Source organism: Boleophthalmus pectinirostris, unplaced genomic scaffold (genome assembly GCF_026225935.1).
Source record: "Boleophthalmus pectinirostris isolate CB_2022bp ecotype Guang Dong unplaced genomic scaffold, ASM2622593v1 HiC_scaffold_1, whole genome shotgun sequence".
Lineage (NCBI taxonomy): Eukaryota > Metazoa > Chordata > Actinopteri > Gobiiformes > Gobiidae > Boleophthalmus > Boleophthalmus pectinirostris.
In genome coordinates this window covers 34,473,316-34,500,472 of record NW_026570970.1, presented here as the reverse complement: position 1 = coordinate 34,500,472, position 27,157 = coordinate 34,473,316, and the positions used below count along the sequence as shown (strand labels likewise).

At 42.1% G+C, this 27,157-nt stretch overlaps 1 protein-coding gene across 1 annotated transcript in view; it reads left to right on the top strand.

Moving 5' to 3' along the window:
- Positions 1-27,157, top strand: part of htr2aa (5-hydroxytryptamine (serotonin) receptor 2A, genome duplicate a) — a 76,123-nt gene that overhangs the window by 23,560 nt on the left and 25,406 nt on the right. Inside the window, 1 exon segment of the mRNA XM_020931670.2 lies at positions 21,052-21,252. Coding sequence (XP_020787329.2) covers positions 21,052-21,252 — 201 coding nt within the window.

The window sequence follows — 27,157 nt, the reverse complement described above, 5'->3', positions numbered from 1 at the left end:
AGTAACTGTAATCCAATTACCACTCACTTAAACAGTAACTGTAACCGAATACAGTTACTCAGAATTTGTACTCTGATTATGTAACTCCAGTACATGTAATCTGTTACTGCCCAACACTGCTGGCAGCTCAGAGAGACAGAGACAACATAAAACAACGTCACCATAGACAATCTGCTGATGATGTTCATAGGACAAACCTGATAGAAACAACACAAAAAGACCCAATCATGACACACAACACTGACATTTACACACAAGCAGAACATTAGTGGTCACACATCTGGTTTCTCTTTAGCCAGCGCTTCAACTTCAACAAACTTGACAAACCTGTTGTGATAGCGCTCTGAAGGGGGAGCCACTGCACAGAGAGCAAAGGGAGGGGTAGATGCAGGACACTGAAAACGAAAGTGAAAGTTATAAAACATGTAAAGATGTTTTTGGTGAATACAGCATTTTCAAAACAATTAAAGGTGATGATCTAAATGCGTGATGTGTTACAGTTAATAGCCCATAGAAGGAATATGTCCTCTCTTTATGTTTTAGGGTTCTGTTTTGTAAACACAAGGATAGTTACCTTCATGTTGTAGTCAAGATTGAGGCCAAGACCAGTCCAAGACCAGTCCAAGACCGAGACAAGACAGAGACAAGACCGAGACCACGGCCCATCGAGACCAAATCAAGACCATCTTTGTATTTTAGAGCTATTTTGGCACAGGTATATCAGTGTTTTTATAAATCTATCTCCATTTTATCTGATTAATTTTCATTTAGGCCTAAAATAAACCAAGCAAACTGTGCTGCACTGAAACACTCTGCGCTCCCTTTTTGGACACTCAGCCACAGTGAGAACCTCTTTTTTAAGATAATTCCACAGGCACTTTACAGAAAAATGTGAAGAAAGTGAAGACGAAGTGAGTAGAATTTTTAAACTTGTTTTTTAAAGTTTCTCACTGGAGTTATATTCTTTTACTGGTTTTGCAGTGGGATTTAGCCTCTGCACATTTACCAAACACATGTCGTGACAAATACAAACACATTTGTGCACTTTTATTTGGCAAATTTCAGCCACATGTCGCGATAAGATAAACATTTTGTCCTGCTTTTGTTCTGGTGTAGTCCTGGTTAGGTCAAGTTTAGTCCTGGTTTATTCTTAATTTATTCTTGGTTTAGTCCTGGGTTAGACCTGGTTTAGACCTACTTTAGTCCTGGTTTAGTCCTGATTTAGTTCTGGTTTAGTTGTGATTTAGTCCTGGTTTTACCCTAGTTTGGTCCTGGTTTAGTTCTGATTTAGACCTCATTTATTCTTGGTTTAGTCCTGGTTTAGTCCTGATTTAATCCTGGGTTAGTTACGATTTAGTCCTGGTTTTGCCCTAGTTTGGTCCTGGTTTAGTCCTGATTTAGACCTAATTTAGTTTTGGTTTAGTCCTGGATTAGTCTTGGGTTAGTCCTGGGTTAGTCCTGGTTTAGACCTGCTTTAGTCTTGGTTTAGTTCTGGGTTAGTCTTGGTTTAGACCTGATTTAGTCCTGGTTTAGTCCTAGTTTTGTCCTTGTTTAGTCCTAATATATTCTTGGTTTAGTCCTGGGTTAGTCCTGGTTTAGTTCTGGTTTAGTTGTGATTTAGTCCTGGTTTTGACCTAGTTTGGTTCTGGTTTAGTCCTGATTTAAATCTGATTTAGTCTTGGTTTAGTCCTGGGTTGGTCCTGGTTTAGATCTGTTTTAGTCCTGGTTTAGTTCTGGTTTAGTCCTGATTTAATCCTAATTTAGTCTAATTTAATTTAGTCTTGGCTTTGTCCCGATTTAAGTCAAGTTTAGTCTTGCTTTTGTCCTGGTTTAGTCCTGGTTTAGGTCAAGTTTAGTCCTGCTTTCGTTCTAATTTAGTCCTGGTTTAGTCCGGGTTTAGTTCCACCAAACCAGGTCATAAAGTGAAACTCATGTAAACCTGTCAAATATATTTTAAATCACTTCTCATCTGGACTGTGAGTTCCGTCGGGGGACTCCACCTGTTGGTCTGCGGTTTCTTTTTGTGAATGGATGCACTTCCCGATGGATTATGGATGACTCATGCTGGTCTCCACGGCGACGGAGGCGGTTTCCAACGGCGACGGAGACCACATGGACCCTCACACAAAGGCCATAACATGAGACTGGAGAACAACAACGACATTATTAAACCTTTATTTAAGATTTATTAAGCTTCAGAAAAATGCCTCCCTTGTGCGTAAACTGTCGCTGCATTTTGGATGGAAATTTCAAAATGCTCTGTTCCACCTTGTGATGTCATGAAGCGGTAGTTTTCAGGTTAACAGCTCCTTTTACCTTTAGTTCAGTCGAGATTCTAGTGAAGGTGTATGATGGAGCACTTCCTGTATTATTAGTAGTAGTTTATTCATTTTGCAGCACTACAAAACAAAACTAAATATAGGGTTTAGGCTGAAGTAAAAGTACTTATAACTCCTAACCCTAAACTTTTCTTATTAAAATAAATGTTTAACAATAGTTTTGCTTAAACAGAGAATCCAGAACGAAGCATAAAATAATAACTACATTTTAAATAAATAATGTTTCTATAGCCTCTCTGTAGCCAGGGGCTACTAATACAGATTTGATATGAGCCAGGCCAAATATAATGACCGTATTTTTCGGACTATAAGTCGCAGCCAAAAAATGTGTAATGAAGAAGAAAAAACATATATAAGTCGCACTTTTGGGGGGAAATTATTTTATAAAATCAGAGACAGGAACCGACATTTCCAGTTGAAAGTCAAGTTGTAGTAATAACAATAGAAGAGAGAACAACAGACTGTTAACGTCACATATGAACAGTTCTTCAGATAAACTATAACATAAACAACAGAACAGAACAAGTTTAACAAACTCTCCATCTCACTCCAAATCACTAAATCCATTCAATTCTTTATCTTCTGTGTCACTTCTGAGTAACTCCCCGACCTCTGGAGGTAAACAGAGCACCTCTTCCTCTTCTGTGTAGCTGTCGTCAGACTCAGCATCAGTTCCAGTTAGAATTATTCGGGTCTTTCTGAATCCCGACAGGATGGTTTCAGTGTCACTGAAGTCCAGGCTTTGTCCATTCATCCAGTGACTTCAGGAAAGTTTCATGGTGGACCGTGCAGGTTCCAGTGAAGCTGTGTTGTCCACATTGTTGGAGAGTAACAGATTACATGTACCAGAGTTACGTAATCAGAGTACAAATTATGAGTAACTTTTTTTTTTTTTCAGTAATTCAACTCATTGCCGGACACTAAATCAGGTCTAAAACCAGATCTAAATCAGGTCTAAAACCAGGTCTAAACCAGGTCTAAACCAGGTTTAAACTATTTCTCAAACAGGACGTAAAAGGACTACATCATGCCGTGCAGATCGTGTCTCCTCGTCTTCTATCAATACTATTTTTAATTTAGTTCAGTAAAGTCTGGGCTTTTTATTTTCTTTTAGCAGACAAAACGTCTTATGTTACGATATCCTAGTCTTTGCTTCTCTACAACAAACCGAGTAATCCAAAGTATTATGTTACTCACTTTAAGTGACTACATGGATTACATTACAAACCTACATTTTGGTGTATGTAATCTGTAATCTGTAGTAGAATACATTTTAAAAGTCACCTTCCCAACACTGGTTGTCCATCCTCTCTTTCCGCCATCCCTCACAAGTGTCTCGCTCACTCCAAACTTTCTTTCTGTCACTCAATTACTGTTTTCAGCTGAATATTTCACTACTTGCAGCAGGACAGAGGCTCTTTCTGCAGGAGACGGCGAAGTGACAGTGGTACAGAAGTAGCAGATACTGATACACAAGCCTGGAGCCTCTCGCGGCTGTCAGTGTGAACATTTTATTTTATAAGTCGCAGGAAACACCCAAACCATGAAAAAGTACGTAAAGTAGTAAGTCTGAAAAATATGGTATATCATGAGCCAAATTTGACCCCCAGGCCTGTGTCTGACATGTCTGCTTTATACTGTTTTTTTAGGCTTCTGCAATGTTAGACTTTCAAACAGAAATACAATCACGTTTTTTTTTTAGGTTCTTATCTTCATTTTTAAAAAGATGCCAGTTTTTTCGTTTATGGTCGTACAAACTAATAATAATGATAAAGAAGGCACAAAATTTATCATTAATGTTTGTATCAAAATAAAAGGTAGTGTTAAAGAAAATGTTAAAGAAAAGTATGTGTTTAGTTCAGTTCTGAGTAGCTGTGGTTTAACTTGTGAAGACAATAAATCTAGTCTTCTAGGTTTTCTGTTAAGATTAGATTATTATATTGTTTTTTGAAGTGCACCAGTTTAGTCCAAGTTTTGATATGATCATCTAAACCAGGGGTGCTTAATACGTCAATCGCGATCTACCAGTCGATTGCCAAGGTCGTGTGGGTAGATCGCCGTGTCTCGTCTCGGACTCGCGTTTGGACTCGGTCTTGTCTCTCACTCAAGGTCTGACACTCAACAAGTGTGATCATATTTCATTACGGCCGCTGCTGTTGGTAATAAACTTGTAGCGGGTGCAGGAGCGTGTGGGGCGTCTCAGTGCAGCCTGTGCGCTCATTTGAAACCCGCGGAGACTCTACGGCACATCACAAACACACACGCTCCCTATGCACGGCTCGTCTGCAACAGCGTGTGCCCTCGTGTACCAGCGTGCATCACAGGGCAGGTTCAACTTCCTAAACATCCTACCTGTCCATCTGCCTCACGTCAGCACGCCGCCCCTCGCATTTTCACGCTCTCGCTCCTTCCTGCGTACAGCGAACACAAGCCCCTCCCACAGTGCGCTGATTAGAAGAGCAAGACCAAACGTGAAGCAAAAACAAGTCTAAATTTGTGTTCCAGTGTTGGCACAAAGCAGGTCTACAGCATAGAGCGGATCTACAGAACAGACCTACTGCCACATTTGGCTGAAGTTTGTCTAACAAAAGTGCACAAATGCATCTGTGTTTGTCACGATGTGCGTTTGGTTTGGTAAATGTGCAGAGGCTGGTAAATATCACTGCAAAACCAGAAAAGAATGTAACTCCAGTTTGGAACTTTAAAAAACAGGTTTAAAAATCTTCCTTCACTTTTTTCACAGTTTTGTGTAAAGTGCCAGAGGAAGTTCTCCTAAAGAAGGGCTTCTCAAACTGTGGGTGAGGGTCCAGAAAAGGGGCTCAGAGTGTTTCAGTGCAGTTTACTTGGCTTTGTATTAGGTAGATCTTTATGACTTGGTCATTTTGTAAGTAGCTCACATGCTGAAAAAGTGTGAGCACCTCTGATCTAAACTATTCCATAAATGTACTCCAGGTCTGGTAAAACACATGCTTTTGAGAGAATGTTTTTTTTGTTTTGTTTTTTAATTCATTTGATCTCTCAGGTTGTATTTGAATTCATTTGTGCAAAACAGTTTTATGCAGTATGACCACATGACATCACAAGGTGGAACAGGATATGCAGGATTTATGTGTTAAACATGTGTGAATGAAACAAAACATGACTCAACTCCAGGTACATTTGTGATTAGAAGACAAAATTATAACGTAGATCATCAAAAAACATAATATGAGCTCTTTAACTAATGTGAAACTATAATAAATATGCAGGTACTGTCCACCAAACCAAGTCAGAAGTAGAAAAACATGAAAACTCGTCATGCGCACACACATATATATATTTTTTTAAAAGCTACACAACATTTTGAAAAACACAATAAATGAGTAGTTCACCTCACAATTCTTATATCATTTCCATAACTTTTACACAGAATTCTTAAATCATTTGAAGTCACCATACTGAGTTTCGCCGTGCTGCGTCTCATCCATTTTGTCTGGTTTGAAAGCTGCTTTATATGAGGTCGTGCCGCACATGAGCCCCAAGGACACTCTGATCTGCTCCTGCGTCTCCATCTGCCAAAGGAAATGTGCCATGAATACAACTATCAATACTAATCAATCAGTACTACAGGATCAGTGCTATGCCATCAGTGCTATATAATCCATACTGCAATCAGACGTGTTGTAGGACATGCCATTTTACACTGAAACATGTCAATACTTTTAACAAATCCATTGTATTTTTAATCTGGTATTTAAATCTACTTGTAGCTTTATCTTAGGCTACGTTCAGACTGCAGCCTGAAGTGACCCAAATCAGATTTTTTGGCCCTTATGTTCCTGTATCTGATCTTTTAATGACAGTCTGAAAGACACAGATCAAATTTTTTTCAAATGCGACCAGGACACTTATGACGATATGTGGTCCTAAAACCGATACATGTGAACGGCCAAAGCGCATTCATCCGACCTACACGTTATCAACAAGCCACAAACGTCACTATTCTGCGCTGAAGTTGGCGAAAAATTGTTAATGAACTCCGTGTCACTGAAGCGAAGCACATCACCACTCACCACTCTTGGCTACGTCTGCACATCCACACGTTCCTTTCAACGGACATTGCTGCCACTGTCCCACAACTCATATTCCACTGGGTCGTGTCCTTTAGTCTGACAGAAGCTGAACTGCATCAGTGCACAAAAAGCGAGCTGTTTTTTCAGCTCTTATAGTTTATGCAAATGAGCCATGTGGTTTTAAGTTTCATTTCAGTAAAACATAAACAAATGTGCGCAAAGCAGCATTAAACATGTTATTACTCAATGTATATTTGAGTCGTCCTTGTAGGAAATAAAAAAAAGAAAAGAAATTAAATTCCACCCACATTCATAATACACATTCACCAAGACGGCGGACGAATTACGCCAAGATCTGCCAAAGGATCGTAAAAGCCTGGGCTAAAGGATCAGTCTCAAGTGTCGTCCGTTTCAATCAATCAAACTTTCATTAGCAAGGACCACGTCAGAACGACATAGTGTGAAAGAAGTTTATTGATGATGTACGAGGAGCAGAGATGGCTGGGTTGAGACTATGGGTGGGGGCTCCGTCTCAATCTGCAATTGGCCCAGCCGGAACGGGACCCCCCTCGTAGGCGTCTTATGGCTGAAAGACAAACAAGATAGCGGGTGGAAGGGTGGGGTTGAGTTAGCCGAGACAAACTGGGATGATGGGAAATGCTGCTACATATAGGCTTCCGGTAAATTAGAGGCGTGGTCGAGGTGAGTTGTGGTTCGCAGGTGAAGAGGAGAGGGCGGTCGGGACGTGGTCCTGCTCCTGAATCTTAGTTAACCGTATTTACTCCATTTATTTATAAAGCGCTTTTCATACAAAAATGCAACACAAAGTGCTTTACAGTGATTAAAAACAATCCCACATTTCCATCTGCCCACCCACTTACCCAACCCCACACCTGCCCGACCCCACACAACCAAACAACCCAGACACACACACACACACACACACACACATGCTAAAATACATAAAACCGCACATAGTAAAATGTGAGACTGAATACAGGCAAACCAGTTGAGAAAGCACCATCAGAAGAGCTACATCAGGAGCAGAGAGACGTCCACCACCACCAGGAACCACCACAGGGTCCAGGGGAGGGACGAAGCCCGAACACCAACCCTCCACCAGGAGCCCACAGGACAGACCCGGCAGCCACAGTCGACCCCTGCTCCTGATGAGAGGCTCCTACAGAGGAAACACTGGAAATCCTAAAAAAAATATGCCTAAAATAAATAAATATAATAAAATGAATACAATAGAATCAAGTAAAAGTATAAGATTTAATTCAAAAGCTGAGCTAAAAAGGTGGGTCTTGAGCCAGCTCTTAAAAACATGAACATTCTCTGCAACCCTGTTTCGTTTAATGCTCCTTATAATCCAGTGCACCTTATGTATGAAAATAGACGAGAGAATTCAACATTATTGATCTTGTGCCTTATAATCTGGTGCGGATTACAGTCCGAAAAATACGGTAATCATGGGCCTTATGAATTTTCTATCTACAAAAGGCCAGTAGAGGGCGCAAGGATGTTGCCTGTTACAGCCATAGATTGTAAGTATGGACTCACTTCCGAAAATGGCTCCGGTTGACTTTGTATTGAAAAAACGTCGCCTCTATCTGTAATTGCTGCAGTGAGCCTCGTCGTTTTGGTCTTAAAATCCAAATCCAAAATCCAAATCCACTTTATAGCTCATTTTACAAACAAAGCAGTTTCCAAAGATCATAAAACGAAGACAGCAAAATGGTAAATTGCTAAAATTTGGTCATAGCAGTCCTAAAACAATAAAACCAGTCAAATCAAATAAAAGCAAAACCATAAAAATCATAAAATAGTAGTAAACAAGTAAAATAAATCAAGTAAATAAAAGACACAGAGGACCACACAACTCACGCGGTGTTAAGGCGTGGGCTTTAAGACGAGATTACCATATTTTGTGGGCTATAGGGCTCAAAAGCCTCCAACCTTATCAAAAAATGACAGTGCATCCCACAATCCAGAGCGCCCTATACACAAATCCACTCAGGTGTCCCAGCACGACTTCAATAAACTATAAACACACAGGGAGCAGACAGCAACCGTGCAGCGAAAAACACCTGCAGCCACACTCATCACTTCATGCGGACGAAGGAACGGAACGGAGGAATGAACTGAAAAAGCGACTGCAATGTGCCACTTCTAGACACAACTGAACAACTGAGTCACTGTGAACACACCAACAATCCAGCGGTCCCAGACAACACCCTCCCTACACGCCACAACTGAACAAAGCCCAGAGTCACTGTGAACGCACCAAACAAAGTCCCACTGACCCATCCAACTGGGCAGAAAGAACAAAAACATGGCTGTTTGCTGCAGGTGTTCCAATCAGTAGGAGCAGGTAGAGGGTGCTCTTGGAAAAAGGATCAAAACTCAAACACTACGGATTCCAGGCACTCCAAACAAGTAGAAAAAGTAAAAAATTGCATGAGGAAAAATATAGTTAAAAGGCCTTTATTTGATTGGCCAAAGCCAAGGTCGAAACATGTTGGCTACTTGTGTGGAGTGCCTGGAATCCGTTGTGTTTGACCCATCCAACTGTTGTGTTTCCTTTAAAGTCCGGTGCGGTTTATTTGTGATAAAAGTTAAAAAATACACCATTTAATGGTAATTTGTAATCCAGAGCGACTAGTGCGGGGAATATGGTGAAACACTCCAGTGTGGGGGCTGTTGGGACGTTGGGGGGGCAGAGTGTTCCAGAGCCGGTCACAGAGAAGGCCCCATCCCCCTGGTTTTAAGTCTCGTTTTAGGCACCATGAGCTGGAGCTGACCCTCGGACCTCAGAGTGCAAATTTGGATGAGTTCCAAGACGTACTGTGGGGCCAGTCTACTCAAAGTTTTAAAAACAAAAACATCTTAAATCAACTATAAAATGAATTGGAAGCCAGTGCAACAATGCTGAAGGTACACAGTGTGCAGTACGCACATTGAATAGGGCCCCGTAAACCAATACAGGCCCCTTACCTTGGTGTTACCCCTTCTCGCATACGCTTCATGGATCCATAGACCGTATGCGTCTCCTGCTGCTCCTGTAAGCCTCGTTTCCTGCCGTACAGCGTGTGTCTCCCGTACACCGCGTGTCCTCCCGTACACCGCGTGTCCTCCCGTACACCGCGTGGACCGTGGCTCTTTCCGTGCACCTCTAAAACCAGAACTAAAACCAGTTTTAAACCAGGACTAAAATCAGGACTAAAACCAGAACTAAAACAGGATTTAACCAGGACTAAACCATTAGGTTCAGACTGCAAATAATTGATAGATGATTCCGCATCATTTTGAGTAAAAAAAAAAAACATCAAATATTACAGATTTTCACTGGGCTGGTGCCTTTATGTTTGTACTGTCAGTGAGTTGTTTTTTTTTTTTTTTTTTTTTTTTTTATAAATAACCTGGGTGTAAATAGCATTTTTGTCTAGGAACACCCGGGTGCCCTTCTATGTGCCACGCTAAATACACCCGGGTGTAAATAGCAACAATGGCTATTTGCCCTATGTGTGAATAACAATGTTAACTATTTACACCCAGGGTGTAAAGAGCATCTGCCTCCTTACAGAGGGAGGATATAGAGACTCTGGGAGGATCAGGGAATGAGTGGAGCTGTAGGAAAAACAGGGAGGTGGCAAAATGAGGACTGGAACAGACTGGGAAATGGAGCTGGACTCTTGGCACTAACACGTCACTGTTGAATTTACTCATTTCATTCAATTAATCTTAGTCTAAATTAATGAGTAATGTGCTTTTTTTGTCCTGAAAGTAACTCTTACTTTATCACAATCATTACGATCCACGAATTCGTAATGTTCTCCTCTTCTCAAAGACATTTCAAATCATCTAGAATCCATCCTCGTCCTCGTGCTGATGTACACACGCGCTCATTCACTCTCCTCCCGGTCGCCGTGGTAATGTCTCCTGCCGGTCGCCGTGGTGATGTCTCTATATGAGCTCCGTCTCTGTCTCTGAGTCTGTTTCTGCACAGCGCTGAGAAATGAGTCCACGTGAAAAATTGAACATGGCTGATTCATTGTAATGGTATTTTGGTTCTTGGGAGGTATTTTTAGACTCATGGAGGAGAGAACTTTAAAGGGCTCAGATTACACAAAATGGACTCTTGTCTGGACTCTTAAGCAGTGTTGAAATGATGTTACCCACTTACACAGCAAAGTCCACCACAGAACTCTGACCTGTCATGAAAACTGTAGATTAAACAGACTTTTAGGTGCGTTCACATTTGTCCTGGTTTAGTCCTGATAAAGACTCGGTTTAGTCCTGATTGAGACTCGGTTTAGTCTAGTCCTAATTGAGACTTGGTTTAGTCCTGGTTTAGTCCTGATAAAGACTCGGTTTAGTCCTGATTGAGACTCGGTTCAGTCCTGATAAAGACTTGGTTAAGTCCTGATAGAGACTTGGTTTAGTCCTGGTTTAGTCCAGATAGAGACTCGGTTTAGTCCTGATTTAGCCCTGGTATAGACTTAGTTTAGTCCTGGTTTAGTAATGATATAGACTTGGTTTAGTCCTGATTTAGTCCTGATAGAGACTTGGTTTAGTCCCAGTTTAGTCCAGATAGAGACTTGGTTTAGTCCCAGTTTAGTCCAGATAGAGACTCGGTTTAGTCCTGATTCAGACTCGGTTTAGTCCTGATAAAGACTTGGTTTAGTCCAGATAGAGACGCGGTTCAGTCCTGATAGAGGCTTGGTTTAGTTTTGGTTTAGTCCTGATAAAGACTCGGTTTAGTCCTGGTTTAGTCTTGAAAGAGACTTGGTTTGGTCCTGATTTAGCCCTGGTATAGACTTAGTTTAGTCCTGGTTTAGTCCTGATATAGACTTGGTTTAGTCCTGGTTTAGTCCTGAAATAGACTTGGTTTAGTCCCGGTTTAGTCCTGATAGAGACTTAGTTTAGTCCTGATATAGACTTGGTTTAGTCCTGGTTTAGTCCTGAAATAGACTTGGTTTAGTCCCGGTTTAGTCCTGATAGAGACTTAGTTTAGTCCTGGTTTAGTCCTGATATAGACTTGGTTTAGTCCTGGTTTAGTCCTGAAATAGACTTGGTTTAGTCCTGATAGAGACTTAGTTTAGTCCTGGTTTAGTCCTGATATAGACTTGGTTTAGTCCTGATTTAGTCCTTATATAGACTTGGTTTAGTCCTGATATAGACTTCATTTAATCCTGATAGAGGCTTGGCTTAGTCCTTGTTTAGTCTTGATTTAGTCCTGATAGACACTTGGTTTAGTCCTGGTTTAGTCCTGGTTTAGTCCTGATATAGACTTGGTTTATTTCAGGTTTAGTCTTGATATAGACTTGGTTTAGTCCTGGTTTAGTCCTAATTTTGTTTCCGTTTTAATGTGGTATTAGTGACTGTGGCCTCTAAACTGGAGTGACTAGTATTAATAGTAGTAGCAGTATTAGTATTATTAGTAATCGTTGTTGTCATTGTCTTAGTAGTAGTAATAGCAGTGTGGTAGTATTAATCAGTAATAGGTGGTAGTAGGGTAGTATTAGTATTTGGTGGTAGTATTAGTATTTGTAGTAGTAGCAGCAGCAGATGTAGTTGTATCTCGTTGTATCTTCGTAGTAGTAGTGTAGTAGTATTGATCAAATAGAAACAGTAGTGATAGTGGTAGCAGTAGTAGTAGTAGTGAGCAGTATTTGTCAAATTAGTGGTAGTTCTAGAAGTAGCAACAGCAGTAGTAGTAATAGTAGTTGTAGTAGTATTTGGAATAACTGTAGTAGACGTAGTAGTAGCCTCAGTGGTATCATAGTCATAGTTGGGCATTACTGATTTATGGTACTTATGTTTGAGTTCTCTTGAGGTATTTTTAGACTTGAATGATTAAAGATTACATTTAGGAGAAGAGTCAAGTGGAAATGTCTTTTACAGATATTAAGGAGCTATGGGGAAAAAGATTAGAATTTAGAATTAGATACTTTTAGAATCAGAATATCAAATGAACCCTTATATGCTTTACATACATTATTTAAACTGATTTATCCGTTTGTTAAAGAGTTTGCAGGGGTCCGGACTTATTCTTCACTCCGCTAATGCATTTCTGACATCCCAATTATTCACCTCAGTGAGTTTAGAAGAGTTTTCTCATCGTTCACAGAAGTGTAGTTTTGCTGTTATGGTAATGGGAGCCTCCACCAACCGGTTTCATTCATTCATTAAGGATGTTTTCTATGTTCTCTGGTACGCACCCTCAATCTTGACTCACTGTGGAGACACGTTTGCACGTCGGTACTAGAGATGCGTGGATGGGTTATTTTTTCATTCCGCAACCGCCACCCGCCCGAATTTAATTAAAAAATTATTTTCGTCACGTCATTCTGCCCGACCCGCGGATCAACCGCGGATACCGCGGTTGTAACCGCAATCCGCGCATCTCTAATCGGTACTTGCTCTGGTCTTCGTATGTCACATTCTCCGTATACATCCATCACGAATTTCGGACTTCCGGTCATCGCGCAATCCATACTGACAAGGATCCTCTGAAAACGTGAGCATCAAACTGCCGTGTTTGATTTTTCCAGTGGGATGCGTCTATTGACAAAGCCAATCTTTTCAACTCTTTTGAACCATATCACTTTTGTTTCTGGTTCTGCTATTGTTACATTTTAGTTTTGGGATTCAGACATCATAATTGTGTGGTTGAGGTCTGTGCGCTGAGAAGTAATTCACCGCCACAACACGAGGAGGCTAGAATATATGTCCATTCATATATACAGTCTGTGCATATGACCTGCAGACGTATAATCTCTGAAAAGTTTCACATGAACCATCTCCAACGCGACAGAAGCACAGAACAGACTCACCATCAGCAGAACATCCCTCTGTCACAGAAAGAACACTCATATTCCACCATGTCCTTTTTAGGTCTGACATAAGTAGACCACATCAGTACGGAAGCCGAGAGGGGTCACAACAAACGCAAACGCCGCAACAAATACAAATGCGACAACACAACAAAAAGCCATAACACACCAAAAAAAAAATCCACAATGGAAATGACCGCGGGACTCTATTTTAATGCAAACGCCGCAACAAATACAAACCCCACAACACATTAAAAAGCCACAACACATCAAAAAGCCACAACGGAAGTGACCACGGAATCCGTGTATCATTCGTTCATTCGTTTTTCAATATAAAACCAAAAATAAGAAAACGAAAAAACAACAGTTTTCTTCGTTATTTGTCTCCAAAACCAAAATGAAAAAACGGATAACGATTTGTTTTTTCAGTTTTCGATTTTGTGTTTAAATGAAGACCCCTCCATGGGGTCCGAGCCTCAGCTTCGAGCTCCGGCCCTGCCGTGGGCTCTGAGCCTCCGGTCTGGTCCAGGTCTGGTCCTGGTCTTGTCTCGGTCTCACTCTCAGGCCCGCTCTGGTCCCGGTCTCAGTCCTGCTCTGGTCTCGGTCTGGTCTCGGACCTGGATCAGTCCTGGTTCAGTCCGTATGCGGTGCAAAAGTCCGGCATCGCAGTCACGGAAGTGACGTAAACGGGAAACGGCCGTTATCCGTTTTTTCCATTCTTCATTTAAACACAAAATCGAAAACTGAAAAAACGAATCATGTTTTTTCATTTTGGTTTTGGAGACAAATAACGAAGAAAACTGTTGTTTTTTCGTTTTCTTATTTTTGGTTTTATATTGAAAAACGAATGAACGAATGATACACGGATTCCACGGGACTCTATTTTCCGATGGACCGAGCAAGCGGCAAGTGAAGAAGAAGAACTACAACGTGAAACGAATAATGATAAAACAATAAATTACTTTTGCTTACGTTTCCAACCTCTCCGTCCCTTTACTTTTCACGTTGTAGTTCTTTCGCTCGGTCCATCGGAAAATAGAGTCCCACGGTCACTTCCATTGTGGATTTTTAATGTGTTGCGGCTTTTTAATGTGTTGTGGCTTTTTAATGTGTTGCGGCATTTGTGTTTGTGTTGTGGCATTTGTATTTGTTGCGGAGTTTGCGTTTGTAGTGACCCCTCTTGGCTTCTGTACATCAGGGCACAAGGAACGAAGAAAGGAAAAGGGAGTAAAACCGTCACCCGCCCGAATTTACTTAAAATATTATTTGTCGTCACGTCATCCGCCCGACCCAAGGTTTAGCCGCGGAGTCCGTGGCTGTAACCGCCATCCGAGCATCTCTAAGGCTACGTTCAGACTGCAGCCTGAAGTGACCCAAATCCGATTTTTTGGCCCCTATGTGACCTGTGTCTGATCTTTTAATGACAGATCTGATTTTTTCAAATGCGATCCAGGCCACTTCGAAATGTGGTCCTGAAACCGATACATATCTGATCTTTTGACATGTGACTTCAGTCTGAACGGTCAAAGCGCATGAATCCGACCTACACGTTATCAACAAGACACAAACGTCACTATTCTGCGCTGAAGTCAGCGAAAATTGTTAATGAACTCCATGTCACTGAAGTGAAGCACATCACCACTCACCACTCTTGGATACGTCTCTGCACCCACATGTTCCTTTCAATGGACGTCGCTGCCGCTGTCCTACAAAACGCCACGGCCAAAAACCTCGTCCTTCTCCTTCTCAATCTCCTCCTTAAAACAAGTAAGTTGTTCATGTTCTGGCTCCGGTACAAGAGGAACTTTAAAATCTCCAGGTGCTCAATGCTCACGTCCATGTTTGGACAACTTCCGTAAACACAGAGCACGCTCGCTGCGGATGACGTCATCGTGTCTCCAGTGCACATGTGGGACACTTTCGGGCTGTTTACCGTTCATACTGGAGATCACACACAAGTCACATTTAATTGTAAATGTGAACGACCTCGCAAAAACATCGGATTTCACACAAAAAATCTGAATTGAGCATTAAGCCCTGCAGTCTGAACGTAGCCTAAGTCTTTCTGAGTGGAGTTTCCATGTTTTTCCTGTGCCTGTGTAAATGCTCCAGTTTCCCCTGCCTCTAAAATCATGTACCATACATGCACTACATACTCCACTCTGGGGCATAGACTCCTGAAAAAGACACTGCAAATCTCAGCGGGGTTTCCTGCTTAAATACAGGTCAGTGCAATCAATACAGAACAACAACTAGCATGCTAACAGAGCAACAGCTTTACTTCCTGGTTCACGGACAATAAAACATTCTAACCCTTAACTCTGACTTTATTAGATGGAAAAAAAAGAGTCCAGACCCTTTTGTCTTGGCCCAGTACAGTACAGACGTCAAACTAAGTCCACTGCACCCTGTCTGCATCTAATTACAAAGTTTTTTACTGTCAGATAATCAGGAACTACACATTAGCATGCTAGTTGTTTGCATTACTGTCACAACAATAATAATATACATAAACTGAGTGAGGAGGGAGTTCTGTTTTTCACATGTTGAAGACGGTAAAACGGTAAAAGGTCCACGTAGTGAAGGTCGGGCGGTTGTGTCGACGGTCGCGGACGTGTCTCCGGTTCAGTGGGGCTCTTGTGTGTTTTTGAGATGGTTTTGGAGGAAGATAATTTGGCTCAGTTCCAGGTCATTGGTCCCGGGCTCAGAGGAAATCCCAGGAGACCACATCTCAAACAACAGCTCCTCAGTCACACACGGAGGCAGTTCTTCAGTACAGATAGACACACTTATCAGAGCTGTACGTGATTTTTACTGTTTTAAAATCGTGACAAACACAACCAGATCATTTTAAGAGCTATTCCTCAGTTACCTTATGCATTCTGAGCATCCTAATCATTCACAAAGATGATTTTATAAGCGATTTTCACGTATTTCAGACACCAGAGAAGAATTTTGCCATGAGAGTAAAGCCGCTTCCTGATTATCAAACAATAAAACACTTTCTAACCAGACGCAGACAGCACAAAGTGGACTTATTTTGACCTCATGAGCTGCTTTTTGGAGCTTTCTATCATGTTAGAACACTGGCCCTTCATCAAAAACTTGTCTGAAGAGGTTTTAGGCTTCATTCAGACTGAAGGGCTTAAAGCTTAGTTTGGATTTTTTTGGTGAAATCCAATTTTTTTGCGATGTTGTTGACATTTCCAGTTAAATACGACTTGTATGTGATCTCCAGTGTGAACTTTAAACACCCCAAAAGTGTCCTGCATGTGCACTTGTTACGACCCAGCTCTTCTACAGACAGGGGAAGTAACAAAAGAACCAAGATGGATAATGGAATTAATTAAATCATATTTAATTGACATGGATGTAAAAGATAAATTAACAAAACAGACTAAAATATACAGAAAATAACCTAAACTAAGAAACAAAAAAACAGGATTAACACACATGTTTTGTGCCAAAACACAATACACAAAAACGAGTGATTAAACTAAAGGGACACCCAGAACTAAAACACAAGTGTCCTAAAGTAAAACCACATAAACCCACAAACAGAATCGAGTGACATATTAAAAAAAGCACCAAAAAGAACTAAACTAGTGTCTCAACAAAACAAACTAATTCAGACACACTAGTATAAAAAAGTGACTGACACGAAAGAGACACACAAACACAAAATGGCAGACTGGCCACTCGAACAGGTGCTGGAGTCTCCTTAAATAGTTGGACGAGGCTGGAGGTGGAGCAGGATTGGTCAGGTGTAGAATTACTCCACCAATCACGGACCAGGACTCCCACAGCAGAAATCAGGACATAACACAATCATTTACAACAACAAATTAGAAGTGAAGGCCTGGGGCCTACACTACAACTTCACAAACATAATGTGATTGTTTCATTAGCAGGATGAACACTGACTGTGTTGTGATTGCGCTCTGAAGGGGGACTGACTTAGCACCAGGAGCAAAGCGAGAGAAGATACGTTGTTTTCAGTGAATCCAGCATTTTCAAAACAATAAAAGGCAACACGGTGAAGTGAACGTGTTATGTCTTCGCTGTTAATAAACCATAGAAGTAAGCAGTGTCTTTGTGCCACTGGGCAAGACACTTCACTCACCCGGGATAAGTATTAGCGAGATGGGCAGAGTCGCTCGTTGACTGGAGCGACTCGCGTTGAGATTGTCAACAGACTCTGAGTGAGTGAAAAGTGATTTGTACGACTAATGTGTTTTTAAGTACGATGGAGTTCATTATGTAAGAACCAACGACGCTCCACACGCACTTTGAAATGTCAACAACACACTGGAACCTGCAACCAACGCTCTCCAGAACACACTGAGACGGACGGAGAGAGCGGAGGAGGAGAGGGACAGAGAAGGAGAGAGAGAGTGAAAGAGAGACAGAGAGAGGGAGCGTTGGAGGAGAGGGAGAAGAGAGAGAAAGAGACAGAGAAGGAGAGAGACAGAGAGCAAAGGAGGAGAGGGAGAGAAGAGAGAAAGGGACAGAGAAGGAAAGAGAGCGAAAAAGAGAGAGAGCGGAGGAGGAGCGGGAGAGGAGAGAGAAAGAGACAGAGAAAAGAGAGAAGGAGAAAGGGAGTGGAGGAGGAGAGGGAGAGAGAAGGAGAGGGACAGAGAAGAAGAGAGAGAGAGAGAGAAAGAGAGAGGGAGCAAAGGAGGAGAGGGAGAGGAGAGAAAGGGACAGAGAAGGAGAAAGCGAAAGAGAGACGGAGAGAGGGAGCGGGGGAGGAGAGGGACAGAGATGGAGAGAGAGACTGAAAGAGAGAGACAGAGAGAGGGAGCGGAGGAGGAGAGGGAGAGAGAAGGAGAGAGAGTAAAAGAGAGAGGGAGCGGAGGAGGAGAGGGAGAAGAGAGAGAAAGAGACAGAGAAAGAGAGACGGAGAGAGGGAGCAGAGGAGGACTGGGAGAGAGAAGGAGAAGGGACAGAGAAGAAGAGAGAGAGCGAAAGAGAGAGGTAAGGGAGAGGAGAGAGAAAGGGACAGAGAAGGAGAGAGCAAAAGAAAGAGGGAGCCAAGGAGGAGAGGGAGAGAAGAGAAAGGGACAGAGAAGGAGAAAGCAAAAGAGAGACGGAGAGAGGGAGCGGTGGAGGAGAGGGACAGAGATGGAGAGAGAGTGAAAGAGAGAGGGAGTGGCGGAGGAGAGGGAGAGAAGAGAGAAAGGGACAGAGAAGGAGAGAGGGAGCGGAGGACAGGGAGAAGAGAGAGAAAGAGACAGAGAAGGAGAAAGTGAAAGAGAGAGGGAGCGGTGGAGGAGAGGGACAGAGATGGAGAGAGAGTAAAAGAGACAGAGAGAGGGAGCGGAGGAGGAGAGGGAGAGGAGAGAGCGAGGGACAGAGAAGGAGAGAGAGAGCGGAGGAGGAGAGGGAGAGAGAAGGAGAGAAATAAAAACTGAGAAGAGAGAATAAAGAATAAAGGAGAGGGAGAGGAGGAGTGAGAGAGAGAGAAGGAGAAAGTAATAGAGAGAGGACAGTGAGAGAGACAGAGGAGAAATAGAGGAGAGGAGGGCAGTCATGCGTTTCCTGAGAGAGAGAGAGAGAGAGAGAGAGCTGTGTCTGTGTCCATGGAGACCTGAGTCACAAACGAATAAACTGGGATTAACCCGTCCATCAATCTGAACGAGGGAGAGAGGGAGAGAGAGAGGAGGAGATAGGGAGACAGAAAGGTGGGAGGGAAGGAGAGAGGGAGAAACAGAGAGATAGGGAAGGATAGAGGGAGGGATAGGAGACAGAGGAAGAGAGAGGGGGAGAGAAAGTGAAGGAGGGAAGAGGAAAGAAATGGAGGGAGAGAGGAGGAGAGGGAAAGAGAGAGAGTAAAGACCAGTTTACAGCCACTAGAAGCCAGTTTTCTTATCTTCTTTCCCAGTAAACATTTGACGTGTTATGAACAGGTGTAGATCATGTTTATATTGTGTCCATCGGTCTGAGACTAATTCTGGACTAAAAAATGCTGAGTAAATTGTGTCCATTATTTGTAAATTTAACTCTGATCCACTTGGACGTCAATAATCTAGAGTTAAACATTTGAACTGTGGATTAGGAGACAGTTTTGGACGTCATGAGGACGTCAACACAGACGCAGGAAAATTGTTGTTAATGGTCATGGAAATTGTGTGTGTTATTCAGGGAAAAGCTTTTGAATTTGAAGTTTGACATTTGAAGTTTGAATGTGGAGAACCTGTAGCTTCTTGTGGCTCAGTCACAGGTTGAAGTGGAAATGTTTTACACCTTTGTGTGTGTTTCCAGTTTCCAGTTGCTGAGACAAAATGAACTGGAACATTCTGCACCGTCTGAAATGGCATCACAATTCTGCACAGAGTCCAGGAACAGTAAAGACGGAGAAAAACACTCTAAAATGAGTTTAAATTGAACATGGCCGTATCGACTTGTCAGAGTCTGATCCTGTCAGATGTTTTTTGCTCAGCAGGACCAGGTCTGATCACCACTTGGATGAGAGACACTGAGAACATCAGGAGCCACAGGGGGAGCCAGTCACATTCTCTAGTAGGAAAGTGGAGTGTGTGTGAGTGATGGTTGTGGTCAGAGGGGCCGATGGCTCAGACTGGCAGCTTCGCCTCCGTCAGTCTGCCCCAGGGCACCTGTGGCTGCAATAGTAGTTTACCACAACAGAGTGTGGAGTGAATGAATAATGAACTGTAAAGTGTCTTTGAGAGTCCAGAAAAGCAATGTATAAAACTGTATTATTATTATTATTATTATTATTATTATTATTATTATTATTATTATTATTGAGAGAAGACGTGGACAGCGACCTCATTTGGACTAGACTTAGCCTGGGAACATCAGTACTGGACGTCCTGATAGTTCATCGTGTTACTCATATTTGCCATTATTATTACACAGTGTAATATTTCTCCACGTCTCCAATTTACCTCTTTTTTTTTTTTTTTTTTTTTTTTTGACTAAAAATATCTGTTATCAAATAAATGAAACTTTTTTTTAAAGAAAAAAAGAGTGTAACTACAAACTGTGAAACATTCCATGTATTACAGTGAGACAAGCTGGTTTCGGACCCTCCACCAAAAATGTTACACAGTGCAGCTTTAAGAATTATGATTTTATTGTTTAGTTTGTTAAAGGGCGTCTCTCTATCTCCTGCTCTGTCTCTACTTTCTCTCTCTGTCTGTCTGTTCTATCTCTCTGTCTCTTTCTTTTATCTCTCTCTTTCTGCCTCTGTTTTTCTCTCTCTCTGTCTGTTTGTTCTCTCTGTGTCTCTTTCTTTTATCTCTCTTTCTCCCTCTGTTTTTCTCTCTTACTCTCTTTCTCTCTCTGTGTCTCTTTCTTTCTGTCTCTCTCTCTTTCTCCCTCTGTTTTTCTCTCTTTCTCTCTCTGTCTGTCTGTTCTCTCTCTTTGTCTCTTTCTATTATCTCTCTTTTACCCTCAGTTTTTCTCTATTAATCTCTTTCTCTCTCTGTGTCTCTTTCTTTCTGTCTCTCTCTCTTTCTCCCTCTGTTTCTCTCTCTTACTCTCTTTCTCTCTGTGTCTGTTTGTTCTCTCTCTCTGTCTCTTTCTTTTATCTCTCTCTCTTTCTCCCTTTGTTTTTCTCTCTTTCTCTCTTTGTCTGTCTCTTCTCTCTCTCTGTCTCTTTCTATCTCTTTCTGTCTCTCTTTCTCCCTCTGTTTTTCTCTTTACTCTCTCTGTTTCTGTCTCTCTCTCTCTCTGTTTCTCTCTCTTCTCTCCTTTTTCGTAGATTACACCTGACCCCTCCCCTCTTGTTTCAGTTTCATGAATAACCCCTCTCTCTCTCTTTCCCCCTCTCTCTTTCTCTCTCCTTTTTCGTAGATTACTCGTGGCCGCTCCCGTCGGTGCTGTGCCCCGTGTGGATCTACCTGGACGTTCTCTTCTCCACGGCGTCCATCATGCATCTGTGCGCCATCTCTCTGGACCGCTACATCGCCATCAGGAACCCGCTCCACCACAGCCGCTTCAACTCCCACACCAAGGCCCGCGCCAAGATCACCGCCGTCTGGACCATCTCCATCGGTACACGCGATCCCACACCGCCACATGGACTTACACGACTTCATTCAATTTAAAGAGTGTTCTAACGTGGTTTCCTCATCACAAATACACCTACAGGAAGTGCTCCACTGTGTTTTAACAGCAATCAAACTTTAGATAATAAAACATTCTCCTATTTCAACAGATTATCATTTTAACAATGTACATACAACAAAAACAATTGGCAAATCTCACCTGAAAACAAAAGAACCACTTGAGTGATTTCTCGCTGCTTCCTTCATGCACAAGTTTAATACAAAGAGAAGGAGCGCGAAATCCCCCAAGTGGTGCACGAAGGCATTACCAATCACCAGATCAGCGAATTCCAGGCTAAGCAGTTGATAACAGATGTGATAGATGCTACTGAAAAATAAACTAAAATAAATGTTTTAATAAACTTTTAACTCTTTTTTTTAACCTATTTTTAAGGCTTATTTAAATGTATATTTATTAATATTTATTACAAACCTTTTTACTGTTTATAACTTATTAACATGAAATCTCATGAACTGTATCACTGCAACAAGGCACAGAGCATAACATTAGGGGCATATACTACCATTCTAACCTGTCACAGAGGCAGAACGGCAGCGCCATCTGCAGTCTGACTTCCTCATTACAGTATCCCACCTAGTGCCTTCGCTCAGTTTCATTTCTCTCCAGCGACTACGTCAGGAATTGGAATTCGCAAAAACCTCAGAAGTGCGAGTTTGTGCAGCAGTAGGGTGACCATATTTCCTTTTGTGAAAACCCGAACACCTTACCGGGGATGGGGGGGTGGGGCCTCGACATTGAGCTACTCTCACCTCAGAACCTGTGCACATGGCCTCCCACTTGTACCAACCGGGATGGAAAACGGAGAATTTCTTGTCCAAGTAATTGTTAAATGCGCATTTGAGCTTCGGCGTGTTGCAGACTGCCCAACTCTTTGTGTCTGCTCGCTCCTTCTGAGTCACAGAGAGCTACGAGAGACGCTCAATTTAATCGACAATGAAAGGCAATAAAAACCCGGACATTTCCATCACTTAAATTTTTTTTTTTTAAAAGCCGGACGCCCAGGACAGGATGCAAAAAACTGACATGTCCGGGAAAAAAACGCATGTTTGGTCACCCTATGCACCAGTGAAGAGCCATACATTCTGTGTTGGCAACGATTCCCGAGATCGAGGATTTAAAGCTGGAACAAAGAGAATGTTTGGTGAATTTCATCAAGGGGAAAGATGTTATTGCCCTTCTTACTACAGGATTTGGGAAAAGCTTAATATACCAGTTAACCCCATTAGCGGCGCATTAAATACATCACGACCAAATAGCAGCGATTGGTTAAATTTTAAAAAAGTACCCGCCTACCGTCAAGCAAACAAATTCTAACGCTGCAAGGTCAGACCGGTTGATGAATCAGACTAATTATCCCAGGTGTGTGAGAGTAAAAAAGCTCCAGAGGGCAATGAGAAAACACAATATGAACACACCAGTGAAACCGTACAGAAAACTCAGGCAACTACTCGTCCATCCAAAGGGCAAAATAGAACTGGAGCATAAGTGTAATGTCATATACGAAATACCCTGCATGTCCTGCAATAAAACACACATCTGGGAAACAGGGAGGGGGTTCAGTACACGAAAAAGGAACATAGGACAGAAGGCGGGAAGGAAACAGCGAAGGTGAAACACGAGCAACAAAACACAAAGCAGAACAGGAACAACTCAAATCGGCCATTTCTGATAATGTAAAAGAGAGAACCACATTATGGACTGGGACGCAAACATCATTGGGACAGAGGAAAACAAACACAGTCGCTGGATTAAAGAAGCAATCGAAATATGGAAGCGTGCCCACAGGACTGTAAACTGGGACGAGGGGCTTTTTAACTCTCACACACTTGGGATACTGTCCTGAGGAAGTGGGACTGCAGGTGGCGCTGTCGTCCTGCCTCCACCGTTAGGAAGACAGCGCCAAAACCTGTTTAAATCAGCTGACCGGACACGTCACAGCAACATCACATGACCACTCTGAGGAAGACCGCAAGTGACCATTCCAAAATGTCAGGTATGAAAACAAACTCTTGGTCTGACAAAAGAATCTAAAACATAATTCACACTGTAGCCTATGATATTTATTTAATATAAAGATTAAAATTTTTCCAGTCTTTTGTTTCTCTTATATAGGCGAGTTTCAGCTGACATCACTGTTATTAAAAGCCCGCGTTGCATGCTGGGAAATATTTTGGTCAGAGGCAAGAAACACGGTAGCGGTCAAACACAGTGCGTAACCTCGCGTATTTATCCCCGATAATGGTAAATTCCTGCTGCATTATCGGATGCACAAAAAGAAGCACGGAAGAAGGAAAATGTCTTTTTCATATTCCGAGTGAAAAGAACCACTAACGGTGAATTAAACGACTTTCAAACATTCGCAGAGCAAACATAGAAGATCCTAGCAAACCGTGGACTCCAACAAGTTCAACAACACATCGAGACTCTTGGAGGTTTTCATTTTTTCTGCTGTGAATGGCCCAGGAGTTTCCACCAAGTCATTGTGGATATCGCCAAAGTGAATATTTGGCCAGAAATTTGGTTTGGTCCACCTTTTGTCGGGGTTGAAAAGGGTGATTTTGCGTCCGTCGATGCTTATGACCAATTTCTGGTCAAATGGTCTTGGGTCCTCTGCCGTTAGAGTGGATAAATAACTGGGATCAATACCCTTTACGTGCTTTCTCGCTCATGTTGAATTAGTGTTTCTTGCCGCCGACCAAAATAATTCCCAGCATGCAACGCGCATGCCTTAGCCTTATTTGATAGAAGATACAGGCCTATCGTCATGAGCTACCTCCACCCAGATTCTTATAAATGAGTGAACAATGGTGATTCTACAGTGGGAGCATTATTCGAGGTAGCACATCACTTGTCGATATGTGTTACCTTTAGTCAGAGCCCTATTTGAGCAGAATATGACTGTCGAAATGAACTACGCATATCCATATAAATGAGTTATAATTGTATATAACTTAGATATAAAGTCCGATCACCGTCTGCAAACAAAGAAATATGTTGTAAAACTGGGGAGGTTCGCTTTATTGAATCTATGCAACTTAAGGTCGCTTATTTCGACGGGGTAGCATGAATCGATAGGCGTCACTGTCGATTTAGGCTGCGGGGAGCTCATTTCGACAGGGACAGCCCATTTCGACAGAACACCGGCCTCTACTGAACTAAAGGTAAAAAAGGAGCTGTTACCTTGAAAACTACCGCTTCATGACATCACAAGGTGGAACAGAGCATTTTGAGCTTTCTACAGAGATGTCATTGCTCTGTCTGGAATGTTCCACAGTGTGACATTAAAGAGCTTTACCTTACATTTATTCAATTTGACGGACGCTCCACCGGAAAACTTACGCGATACACTTTAGAGCCATTTCGCGTAATATAAGACCTTCAACCCTGCGGACTTTTTCTCGCAAGTAAAACCTTGTTCGCTTTTAATGAGTGTGTTCTTTTTCAACGTGAGATGTGTTGCTAAAAAAATTATAAATTCTCAAAGGCCTCATGCTTAAGAGTCCTATAGTAGACGGGTGAATGTAGCGTAAAACACGGTGGCGTGTTTGGAGAGCGCTGAAGCGTGCTCCACCATTACTACCCTGTTATTATCATTATCCAAACAGATGGCGAGGTGAGCGCTTCCTATAGCTACAGTCATTAGCTTCATTAGCCTCTGTCAGGGGGCTTCTGGTTCAAGATAATCACAGTTATTTCTCTGACCCGCCCCTTCTCCTGCCCCTTTCTCCTGCCCCTGCCCTCTACTGTACATCATGTTTTTCAGAATTATTTACAGGTCCTATAGGGGGGTTTCAGCTGGGAAATATTTTGGTCGGAGGCAAGAAACACAGTAGCGGTCAAACACAGAGTAACCTCGCGTATTTATCCCCGATAATGGTAAATTCCTGCTGCATTATCAGATGCACAAATAGAAGCACGGAAAAAGGAAAATGTCTTTTTCGTATTCTGAGTGAATTAAACGGCTTTCAAACATTCGCAGAGCAAACGTAGAAGATCCGAGCAAACCGTGGACTCCAACAAGTTCAACAACACATCGAGACTCTTGTCGGCTTTCATCTTTTCTGCTGTGAACGACCCAGGAGTTTCCGCCAAGTCATTGTGGATATCGCCGAAGTGAATGTTTGGCCAGGTAGTTGGCGATTCTGACCAGAAATGTGGTTTTGTCCACCTTTTGTCGGGGTTGAAAAGGGTGATTTGGCGTCTGTCGATGCTTATGACCAATTTCTGGTCAAATGGTCTTGGGTCCTCTGCCGTTAGAGTGGATAAATAACCGGGATCAATCCCCTTTACGTGCTTTCTCGCTCCGTCCGTCATGTTGAATTAGTGTTTATTACCGCTGACCAAAATAATTCCCAGCATGCAACGCGCGCTTTTGTCAACAATGAAACTCGCCTATATTACTCAAAATGGACTTCCGGATCCAAAACAGACCTGGAGTTGTGTTTTGTTTCAGTAACCCTTTATTATTAGTGTGTTTCAGAGGCGGCATTGTCATTAGACAAGAGTACACGGTCGCTAGGGCCCCCAAACCCGGAGGGGCCCCCATCCAATTGCCCTCAGTGCCACTAATTGCTGAGGTCTCGGAGCAATTTGATCAATTTCTCTCAAAATTACATTAAGTGAATAAAAAATCAAATCTATTTTAAATGTCAAAGGATTTTTCCCTTTCACATTAGAATGGACTAGTCAGTTTGACCCAGTATAATCATAGCATAATCATAGTCATATGTAATAGATGTAAACAAAAATGTAATTGTATGTTATTAGGTTCTTTTTACAGACCAAGAGTTTGTTTTCCTACCAGTGGAGGCAGGATGGACAGAGGAAAACAAACATCGCCGCTGGATTACAGAGGAAATCAAAATACGGAAACATGCCCACGGGACTTTAAACCGGGACGAGGGGGCTTTTTTACTCTCACACACCTGGGATACTGTCCTGAGGATGTGGGACTGCAGGTGGCGCTGTTGTTCTGCCTCCACCAGTTGGAAGACAGCACCAAAACCTGTTTAAATCATCTGACTGGACACGTCACAGCAACATTACGTGAGCACTCTGAGGAAGACCGTAGAGAGCAGTCGAAATTGTCAGATATGAAAACAAACTCTTGGTCTGAAAAAAGACCCTAATAACATAAATTATCAGAAAACCAAATGAACCTCACTGGACAAAAAAGCAATTGTACTAGCAAAAAAATGTAAATACTTTCAGCTCTGGTATCTAGTAAGCTACTGAACTAATAAGAAAAGTTTCCAGTCCAGGTTTTGTGTGTTAAACTTGTTCAAACTAAATCAACTCTTTCTGGGAGATTGTGTTCAAATAAAGCTCAGATTAAAATCTAACAAACCTCAGATATGGCAGTGCCTACAGTTCGGACTGAAAATATCAAGGCATTAAAGGGACAGTCCAGAATTTTGGACATATGGCCTCATTCATCTCTAGTGAGCCAGCGTGTTGGAGATGTGTGGAGACACTTTTTGAAATATTCCATCCAGTCCTTGTATTTGCTGAGGTCGCTGGCGCTAGGCTAGTGCATGTCAATGGCCATAGTTATCCTGCAACTAAAAATAGTCTTACCCACTCCACAAAACACCCGAAACAAAACAATTATAACACCAGACTATCAATGTGAATGTCTGTGTTGATAGAATAATTTTAGAAGTAAAACCAACCTTGCATTTGAAGAATTTATATCTGAGAAGCAGTGAGTTGTACTTCCTGATAGAAAGCTTGGCAGCAGCGGACTGATATATGAGAAAATAGTCCCTCAACATGCAACGATTCATACAATGCAAAGTTAGTTTTATTTCAAACATTATTCTATCAACAC